This window comes from Simochromis diagramma, unplaced genomic scaffold, assembly GCF_900408965.1.
Source record: "Simochromis diagramma unplaced genomic scaffold, fSimDia1.1 OVJJ01000304.1, whole genome shotgun sequence".
Classification (NCBI taxonomy): Eukaryota; Metazoa; Chordata; class Actinopteri; order Cichliformes; family Cichlidae; genus Simochromis; species Simochromis diagramma.
In genome coordinates this window covers 10,274,956-10,285,772 of record NW_024387030.1, presented here as the reverse complement: position 1 = coordinate 10,285,772, position 10,817 = coordinate 10,274,956, and the positions used below count along the sequence as shown (strand labels likewise).

The 10,817-nt window shown below is 43.0% G+C and overlaps 1 protein-coding gene across 5 annotated transcripts in view; it reads right to left on the bottom strand.

Moving 5' to 3' along the window:
* Positions 1 to 10,581, bottom strand: part of qkia (QKI, KH domain containing, RNA binding a) — a 76,778-nt gene extending 66,197 nt beyond the window's left edge. For 4 of the 5 annotated variants that reach the window (XM_040041692.1, XM_040041693.1, XM_040041695.1 and 1 more), the window contains exon 1: positions 10,149 to 10,581. In XM_040041692.1, coding sequence (XP_039897626.1) covers positions 10,149 to 10,293 — 145 coding nt within the window. In that variant the 5' untranslated portion in view covers positions 10,294 to 10,581. The remainder of the gene's footprint in view (positions 1 to 10,148) is intronic. The other variant, XM_040041697.1, reaches the window with a different exon arrangement.
* Between the last annotated feature and the right edge of the window lie 236 nt (positions 10,582 to 10,817).

Sequence of the window (10,817 nt, the reverse complement as noted above, 5' to 3'; positions counted from 1 at the left end):
ATTTTGTTATCGTTTTTATCGTTAACTCTGTTTTCCTGGGTCTTTTCATGTGTCTTATGAATAAATCTTCTTTTTTTTCGGTACCGGTACTAGTTTTATTTTGTTGTATTTATCCGCAACACCTTAAAGGCCAGTCCGTGAAAATATTGTCGGGCATAAACCGGTCCGTGGCGCAAAAAAGGTTGGGGACTGCTGATCTACGCCTAAAATAAATACATAAAAAAAGCCTTCTTGCATGATTTGATAGCGGACATCCTCCTTCACTCTGCTGACATGTTTCTATTTTACAGTTCACACACCGCATGTGTGACAAAACCAGTTTCACAGTCTTTAAAACTATCTTTATAAGTGGTAAAAGTTAAATATGTCAAAGGCCTCTCCTGTTTAAAAACGAAAGTAATTTAGTACTCATATAACATAATATCGAAGCTTTTACCCAGTATATAAGCATTTAAGAGAAGTCTGCATGCATGTGAAATCCTTAACATTAGGGCTGCACGATTAATCGTTAGAAAATCGCGATCTCGATTCATACTTATGTGCATCTCATTTCCAAATGACAACGATTTAAAAAAAAAAAAAAAAAAAAAAAAAAAAAAAAAACAAAAAGACGACGACGACTGTACCGCATTTTGATCCGGGACGTAGTCTGCATGAAAACAAGCGCTCACTCTTCCCGCTCAACAAATGACAAGGGCGGAGCCTTATACCACGTGATACAGAAGCTGTGCCGTGTGATGCTAAAATTAGCAGGGAAAAAACAACGGAGAACACGTCAGGGATGACGAGAAAGTGACAGGAGAAAATCCGTCCCGGTCAACCACCCAAACATCAATAACGGGAACCTTATACAGCGCTTCCCTATACACGTCGAACTCCCGCAGGCACAAAGAAATTACTGAGGCTATTACTTATCACCTGACCAAAGATATGGCTCCCATCAACACTGTGCAAAACGAGGGATTTAGGAAAATGATCAACACCCTAGACAAACGCTACACAGTGCCGTCCTGCAACTATTTTTCTATTGTTGCGCTACCTGCTCTATACACGCAGTATCGAGCAACGGTGGAGACAGAATTTCAAGCAGTACAACATTTTGCGGCAACAACAAAACGTGAGACATTTGTTGTTTTTATGTTTATTTATTGTTTTTATGTTCAGTCTCAACTGTTACGAAGTTGATGTGCAGTTAATAAGTGCAATAAATATTTATACTGTAAAAGAGAATCGTGAGAGAATCGTGATCTCAATTCTAAGCCAAAAAAATCGTGATTCTCATTTCATGCAAAATCGTGCAGCCCTACTTAACATTGAGGAGATTTCTACAAGAAGAACTCAACTTTTTTGTGAGGGTTTGGGACTTCAAACAACATCCTGAAAATATTTATTATATTTACAATTGTTTGGAACAATGCTGACATTATTTCTGGCACCGGTTTGTTTTTTTTTCTCAGAACTGTCAATTCTGTTCAAAGCAGGACTGGAGAAATCTAAAGGGACAACAACATCTAAAGAACAATGCAGCAAGCGTTTTTACAAGAGATCGACTGCATTCAAGATGAAAAGCCGACTGCCCTGGGTAAAAATACAAACAAAACACGACTCGCAAAATTCTGCATCATTGTGTAATTAGAGCTCCCAAACCAGAAAAAGTCTGTGAAGGACACATCAAACGACATCTCAATCTCCGCCTTATCAAACTGGACGCCAGAAAGCTTGTTTAGAAATGTCTTTAAGACTATGACACGTTTGAAATTAAAATATAAGAAACAGGTGAAAAATACAAAAACCATAATAACTCATAATAACAATATATAAAAACTGCAGCTTTAAGGCAGCAGTGCAGATGCCAGATTAAAAGTTGGCATTGAAGCAAATGGCGCAGTATACAGGCTAAAGGCATCATTTTGCAAAATTATGCAATTTACATTGAAATTTTTACAGCACGTTGCACAATGACACAACTAACAAGCAACAGTACTGTGAATAGTAGAGTATGGCTTTTGAAATGCAAGGACGGAAAACGTGTTGAAAGCACGGTGGCAAAATGCTCAGTAGTGATCTCACTGCCTCCTCCCACTTCACTTTCTTTGGCCCCTACAGGAGGTTATGGCAGCACCGCCTGCTCTTGCCAAGCTTCACAGAAACAACAAGGGCTGCTGAGGAACAGTTAAATTATTCATCTCAGATTCATCAGCCTGCGACTAGTTAGAAACCCCTGCAAAGGCTGAAAACCACAGGCAGACTGATTTAACGCTGGGTGTTATGAATAGGAAAGGGCCAGAGGACGCTTTGGGCAAACAGGGGTTATATGAGAGTATAGAAACGTTACAAAGCTAAAAAAGGGGGGGTAAGAAAGAACGTTTCTGCACTTTGATATTTCCACAGGAGTTGAATCAAGTTTCCTGTTGCTGGCTGTTAGGGAAAAAAAATTTCACAGAGTCAAAGACAAAATTATTCATCGAACATTTCCAGGCATTTAAAGCAAAGGAGTAATTCCTACGTGTCACGGTGGCATTCGCATTAAGCCGAGCTAAAACACTCTATGAGAGCAAGTGTGGGGAAAACAAACACCAGGCTGGAGGTTAAGTGTTCTGACTGTGCTCCGGTGAAATTCCTGAGCTGGCTGCCAACGTTCGCTTTGCCATTCCTCCTCTGAAAGGAGAAAGAAAATGAATGCAGATCGGTGGGCGAGTGAGACGGGAACAGAGTGAGCATTCAGCTCTTCTTTTTTTCCCCCCTCATCTCCTTTTATGATAAAAATAGGGGACGAAAACAGGATATGGTGCTGGTCAATTATAACCAGTGTATGTGTTGGGACAGTTCAGACTTTAAAAACAGAGTGGAAAGGGGAAAAAGAGAGAAAATGAGGTGGACTTCTGTGAGTGAGGCCAGTGGGAGAGCTGTTTGAGGCATGCAAAGAATGTAGCAGGGTGGGGCCCATACTTCCGTAACTGAGAAATATAGCGCAAGTTGCGTATTTATATAAATGTGCAACGGAGGAACCAGATAAGAGGTGATTCAGTATGTAATCTAAAATAAGTAATAAAAATAAAATAAACTGAGAGACAGGCTCACCTCTATGGGTCTGGAAACAAAAACAAAACAAAAACAGAGCTTGTCACCACAGCAAGAAAACAGCTCCCCCTCCCTCCCCGTGCCTGTCTGAAGGAAAACAAACCACTGACTCCCCCTCTTTATAGCACTTTCCTGTCTGAAGCAGGCATGACTTCCTGGATATGTTATTCCATCAGACACAAAAATTTAAGACAGATTGTAAAAGCTGACAAAACTTGGGTCAAATGCAATGGTGGAGCTCTAGTTTTAAAGACGGGAACAAGTAACCCAATTTACTGAACGAGTCTGTGTCAGGAAGCTGTTGTAAGATTACGACATCCCTCAGTTCATCTTCCGCTTTAATCCTGCTTGTCATCATCTAATGAAACACAGAAACAAGTATGACTCCCACTTTAACAAGAACCACGATTTTCCAAGAAGATTTCCGGTCCATCTGGTTACCTTACTCTCTTATTGCTCATTCTGATGCAATGGCTCTGCTTTTAGGGAAAAATAAAGAGAGATAAAACTGCCTGCAGCCATGTGTGGCCTAACAGCCAGCAGCATCATAAGGAAAGACACTTAGTCTTGGCGACACGAGCCTGATAGTCAGCCAGGCAGTTGGGGCAGGGCACGAAGACAGGAGGCCAGGCAGAGAAATCGCTGATAAGGAGTCCCCAGCACTCACGGGATTGAGGCCTGAGATAAGACCCTGGAACTGTCAGTGGATGACTTTATCATACAGCATCCACAGGGTGGGAGTGGTTTTCTCGGGGCGAGAGCAGCACCAGGGGAGCAAGATGGCTCCAGGGCCAGAGTTAGAACAGGGCCAGAAGCTGCGGTGGGGGTAGGCAGAGGTACAACAGAAGAAAGTGTCAAGCAAACGCTGTGACTCTGTTTCCTTCTACAAACCCTCCACATCACCCTGTCAGACTTGTGCTACCACCTAATTTATTACCAGGGAGGAGAGACCGCGTAAAGGAACCACATTAGGGCCAGAGTAAGGCCCACTAGTGTGTCTACCTGATGTGCATGCACAATCGTATATATGCAACTGTTTGTGGTACATCAGGTATGATTCTCTACTGGATTATATACAGAGTTTCTCCTGTCTCAAAATCGGACTTTAGGGGGAAGGGGTGGATGAAAACACATGTACAGCAAGCACAACTGGGCCAAATGTAGTTAAGGGAATGAGTCTGTGTTACTTTACTAAACAAAGATCTGTTTATTTCCCTGATATTTCTGGTAAAAATGCTGTTTAAAGAGTTTTTTCCTTGGTAAAAAGTGTTTTAAAAAACAAAAACAATATTCACATGCTGAAAAAACCCACATATAACAGCAAGATCACGTTTTCAAAGTCACGGGACGTATGCTGGAAGTGAACAAAGTTTAGTGCTGATCTCAGCACATGAGAACTGGAGGAACACTGGTTCAATGAAACGCTGTAGTGGTACACTTCTAGCATTTCTAGATTATCGGTACATATGAGAAGTTAAAACAAAGAAGTTAAAAGGTTAAACATTGCTGCCCTCATTAGCTGGTATCTGAAATAGAGCTTGCTTGAGATTATTTCGTGTTTTGTTAACATACGACACAAGGGAACTAGTGGAACTATCATGTTACGACACTGCCTGTTGCTAGCCGTAGCTGGCGCTTCTTTCTCGCCCTCTCTCTCTGACAGAAACCATTGTGGTCCTGTTGTTGTACCTGCAGAAAAATGACCAGATGTATGACAACTGCAGTAAACTAGTATATAACTACGCAAAAGGAGCAATATAGCTACTGTACAGGTGTCTGGGTGCAAGCTTGGAAGAAAGAAAAACTGCAGCTGCTAACGCTTGCCGCTCTTATCTAATATTGTGTGCATGCAATGCGATGCATGGATCAAAGAGCCACAGAATTCAGCAACATTTAAAACACAATTTTATTCTATAAGAATATAATTAAATGTTTTAGAGAACTGTTAAATACTTTTAGACTAGCTGAGCATCTGGAGCTGGGACAACCAGGAACATCCCTGCTATAGACAGTCAAGGCCGAGAAAGGCAAAGTAATGATCAGTTTACCGTTGTTCTTTATTGTTAGATAACATATGCAGAAAAAAACCCTTCAGAGTAATTTACCTGCCGACAGCTATATAAGAGGCACTGTGTGGGTCATATGCAGAATAACCAATAATCATAATATACTTATTCAGCAATCAAAATAGTTATTGGATTCCGCTCTAGGGGATTTAACAGGTTTCTGCTTGCAACAACAGCCTTGGCCTAACACCCCCCCAACTTTATCTGTGTTCCCTTACAGCTCTGAGCACTATCTCACTTTGTGAGCTGTGCTCAATCTTGTTAGCTGCTAAATTGATTGCATGTCAGAGGTTACTGCAGGTCCAGCCCTGTGCCGAGGAACGCCAAGGGTCAAGCTACAGTGGGAGGGCAGTGCAGCAATGGCAGACACAGGAATACAGGGGGAGGAGAGGGGGGACTGCTATACACGAAAGACTGACAGAAATGTGGGATGTCAGGTAGAGAACAGAATTCAGACTTCCAGCAGTCACCCATTTATCACAATCTGTTCACTAAAACAGCTGTTCTCTGAAGACCAATTCCCCACAAACGCACCACAGTGGACAGCAGACTGTTTGTCCTCCAGAATGCTGACAGCTCTCACAGGAATGTCCTGTTAAAACGTGACACACAGAAATAAACAAGCAGACACTAAAACTGTATGCAAAGGGAAATGATGTAGCTAGGAACAAGTGGCACATTGCACCACGTGGCTTCACCGCACAATTGCACATTTAATCTATTATAGCAACAATCCACAAAAATAGGCACATTGCTAAAGGCTGGGTATTGTGGCCCAAAATGCTGATTTTCCATTTTGGAGGCTAATGGATGATTTACTACGTCAATGTATTAGTTTACTCGCCACTCAAGACAAATCGTGACTCAAAAACAGCTTATTAAAATAAAACTGAAGGCCTGCACAAAACAAACAAAGAAAACAGCACCACTAGCAACTGCTAATGTTTACATATTGCAATTATAAAGAAAAACACTAAGAGCAGCTGGGCAACAATAACAAAATAGCGAGAGGGAGTACAATGTTATTCCCACCAAGCTAATGCTTGTGTAATTTCTCTTTGCTGGTGCCTGGTCTTGTTACACAAAATGAAAGTAAGACCACTAATGTTAGCCATTTTTAAACTGTGGTTTTGGAATTGAAACAGAAGCTAACATGTGAATCGCATTGCTCCCATTTTACAACATGCCTTTGTCTAAAGCCCTGAGCAGCTCTGCTGTGCAGCTGCTGTTAGTTTTCAAAACCTTTACATGTCTTTGCAAAACTGACCAATTTTTATATCTGTGGAGTAATCTGACTACATTTCTTCATCTTCATTTCATCATAACAGGAGCTCAGAATAAATATATTGCTGAGAAATCTAACTATTTTGCCCACCCACAGACACTCATCAAACTTCATGGCAACAACTAATAAAAATCTTGCCTTCAACATTTCCTGTACTTCACTACTAGGACTGCATTTCTAGATGTTATACAGTCTGTCTCCTTCTACCAAGAGAAAATATAGCAATTTGAAGCAGCTTGTTGGCAGGCAGATCGTAAAGAGAAATAAAAAAACTCCACAGCAGGTGTCACCTCAGGGAGATGAACAACTGCAACGGAAGGGGATTTCAAAAAGGGGGGCACGTCAATTGGCCAGAGTGACCTTGAGGGACAACATGCATGCTGGGAAAGTAACGGGGTCGTCCGTGCACGCAGGCTTGCTAAAACAGGGCGGGAGCGGTGGTCGCACAGGAGGGTGGTGTCGGCTTTCTTGCGCACATGGAAACAGCTGTGTAGACATGCACAAAATGCTGGGCGGGAGGGTGGGATGGGTTGGGGGAGACGAGCAGCTGTCGGAAGGGTGCACTGAGAGATGGGAGGAATTGGGAGAGTTTAAAATATTCAACTGCAACTGGTTATATTTTTGCTCTCATTAGCAGCACTTAAATCTGACAAAGGAAGGCGTTTAAGCCGTTCAGTCACATTTAAGCCCACAAAACAGACTCAGAAAGCAAAGCCCATCCTCTGGGAATTAGTTTTAAACAATACACAAAAACGTCCAACACTAATGTAAAGCTTTATCAACAAATTAGCACAGTCATTAACTTTTTGTTGTTTGGCACAGTATACTTGCCTTCATGGGACACCTTCAATGTGCAAGAATTGGCTGAGATATCGAAGGCACGTAGCATACTCCGTGGGGAAAACAGAGTAACTTGCTAGGTCAAATACAAGTCAGACCTCAGTCTATCCAGTCTAACTAGAAAGGAAAGAGAGATGCTATCTTTACTACTCAAATGTCAACTACCAACCGCCATTAAAAACTTTTTTTTTTTTTTTTTTTTTTTTTAAATCACAACTCTACACTACTTTTCTGAACTTCGGGAGGAGCAGACATCCAACATCACATGAAACGCAACATAAACAAGCCTGATTCTACTAGATGTGGTGGGGCCTGCTTACAATATATACAAGGGGACGAGGGGACCGAGATGAGGTCTGCTCCAAATACCACATCAGAGTTTTGGCCCCCTCCACAGGGAGATGAAACCAAACAACAGAAGAAACCAGACAGTCAGTCAGACAGGCCTTCACTACCTTCATCTGATACACACATGCAACTTTTAGCAGCAGGGTAAAGTTTGGGCTGGTGCCGTGGAAACCCTCAAAAACATCAGATGTGCCGTTTTAGAGGAGCGAGACTGGGAAGTTACAAGTGATTTCTTAAACACCAGAGGACTGGATGATTTTGCAAGTTTTTTAACAACGGGCGCTGCAACGAAGCATCAGACCAGAGCACCGAGTCGCTTGCAGAAAGCAAATGCAATTTTTATCCAACTCCTCCTTGACTTAAGAGTCCGTTTAATGAACACAACTGGGAACCTTTATCAGCTCAGCCTTTTTAGTATTCCTGAGATGCAAACAGATACATTTTAGTTGGCCCCATGTATAAAAAGTCAATACGACAGAAATGCATTATTTGCATGGAGTTCTTTCTTTTTGAGGGGTTAACTCAAAAGTTTACCAAAAGCAGCAGGGCTGAGCTGTTAACAGTGTGGATGAGAGAAAAAAAAAAAATAGGAGAACACATCTGCTTCCTAACTCTCCCTCAAATGAAAACACCAACACACCCAGCAGTCCGACATGACTACAATAAAAGTGCAAGATATTTCATCAGTTTTGTGAAGTATTTATGGGGTGTGGAGACGATCAAATTGGAGGCCGAAATCATTAAAAACAAAAAAATACGTGTGCATTGCAGAGCTGCAGATTTTCTGAGAACATCATGCATAAGAGACTTTAGCAAGCCTCAAACTAAATAAAAAAGATGAAGAGGAAGAAGTGCAATTTTCTACTAATAAAAAAGCACTATAAAAATGTCCTATAGGCAAATGAGAAGACTTCACTATTTACTGCACCAAAGCAGCACCCAGGCTTAAACTTAAAGTCAATGTGCATCCGTTTAGCGTTATGCAAGCTTTAGTTTCATAGTGGCAATAAGTAAACAGCCCCGCATTTGTCTTGTTTATCGCCCATCAAGACGGCCAGAAAATCTTTGCAGACCGGTTTAGCAACTACATACTACAGAGCCTACTCATCCAGACATGTTACCGAAACTCATAGGCATGCGCTACTTTCAGGTCCTCTTTCCTCTTAAGAAATAGCCCGTTCATGCTGTAGCTTACGGGGTAGTCTTATTTTTAAATTCATCGTGATGTCCGATCCAAAGCTACACACAAAATGCATGGGGACAGTCTGCCAGGGGGCTGTGGCGCTCTCTAGTGTCCCCAGCTCAGTTACATAAACCACAGGTCCAACCTTCCGCTTAGACCAGCTTATGATAATGATACTATCAACATAAACGGCAAACAATCCTGGGTTATCAAAGCCACAGGGGGTGCCAAAATCAGTGACAGGGCGCAGGAAACAAATTCTGGCTGCCAAATCCAGCCTGGACGGCGCCGCTGACAAAAAAAAAGGGCGACGCAGTTTTGGTAGGGCAAGCTTGACTGGTTAAAAAAAAAAGAGGGGAAAAAAGAAAACACGACGGCAGCTGCAGTAGGGGAAGGAAATACAGACAAGCCCCCCTTCTAGGTTTTAAGGCAAATGTTGTAGTAGCCAAAAGAAGAGGGAGAAAGACAGCGGTGCCGCGTTTAATGAAAAAGTTAGACGGCTGAAATAATCTTCCGAGTACCCCCCCTCCTCCTCCCTCCCAGCAGCAACTCAGTGGCCATTGTTTGGGCAACAAGCAGAGACATTCCGCCGTGCTGTTAGACTCGGCCGCTGGGCAACAACTAACACGACCCTCGGAGTAAGGCAAAAAGAGAGGAACACGAGCAAACCCAAACACCCCCCCAACGTGTGTTTATAGTAGTGTTAAGCACAGCAATTGCAGTCTGTTTATTACATACGTGGCCAAGTTAACGCCACTGCCTGGTTCTTGAAGAGTTCAGCAGACACCCAGACAGGCTAGCTGAAAATGTTGCTAACCCGAGCGGCTAAACTGCTGTGTGGAACATGTGGAACCAGGGCCCCAGAGATTGTTCTTTTTTAAAACTGAGAACAACATTTGTATAACCTGAAGTGTGCTTTTATTTTTATATCTTTATTTGTTTTTTTAAACTTGCCCGTTAACACGTCTGACAACATGACAGTGATATGCGGTTTTTATTTCTTAGGTAAGTAAGAGAAAGTTTTCATCTCGTCGTCACAAAGTCAAGATAGCAGCAGAAAACTCCGGTTTACTCGGGAGCTCAGGGAAAAACAAACTCGCTCCGGTAGGATACTAGTGCGTTTCTTGGGTTGTATTGTGGGGCAATTCTCACTGGAAGTTGGTACTACTACGCCTGCCACCGCCTGGAATATCGGGGTGCCCTCTGCTAGTGTATCCCCGGGCTTCGCTAACGATTTGCGGCAGGGATGCCCAGCGAAGCCGTGCCGACACCGGACTGTACCGTGGTCATAACCCACTCCCCCACCTCTCCAACGAGGAGGGTGTCTCTCCAGAAGGCCACTTACCTTCATCCAGAAGCCTCTCTAGGTGTGTGAAGATGCCGCAGAGATTTGGCAAACTGGTCATGAGCTTCTTCTCGTTCAATAATTGCATTAAATAGTCGGGACTCGGCCTCGGTCGCTCCTTCACTTCGACCTCTCCGACCATCATCTTTGCGGCGAGAGCGGAGAACAAACCACCGCGAAGCACAGAATCCTCTTTTAAGGAAAAGAGAAAAAAAACGAAAAAAGAAAAAAAAACTTGCGGCTCCTCGCTTCCCTCCTCCTGATAATCAGAAGACTCTGTGAGACCCCCCCTAAAATCAGGTTTGGTTTGTTCTTGTTGTTTGAGTGGAGAGGGGGGACAAAAAAAAGAAACCGTTATCTCCCTTCCACAGACTCGTGCGCTGTACTCTCCTCTACGCCGTGTGCGCTCGGGGACGTTCGATTCCACCACTGTAGGCGCCAGAGCCTGTTCCACCGGAAAGGGTCCGCCCTCCTTAACGCTCATTGGACATCTTGCTTTACAGAGTAACCAATCATTCCTCAGATCCGAGCTACAGGGGCGGAGTCGAGTCGTTAGCGGAATGACGGACGGGTATTGTAGCCAATGAGACGCAGTGCGCAGGAATGCACATAATGCCTCTAATATGTTGTCAACAGAATAGAACACATTTACCTCCTCCTTCCCCCAAA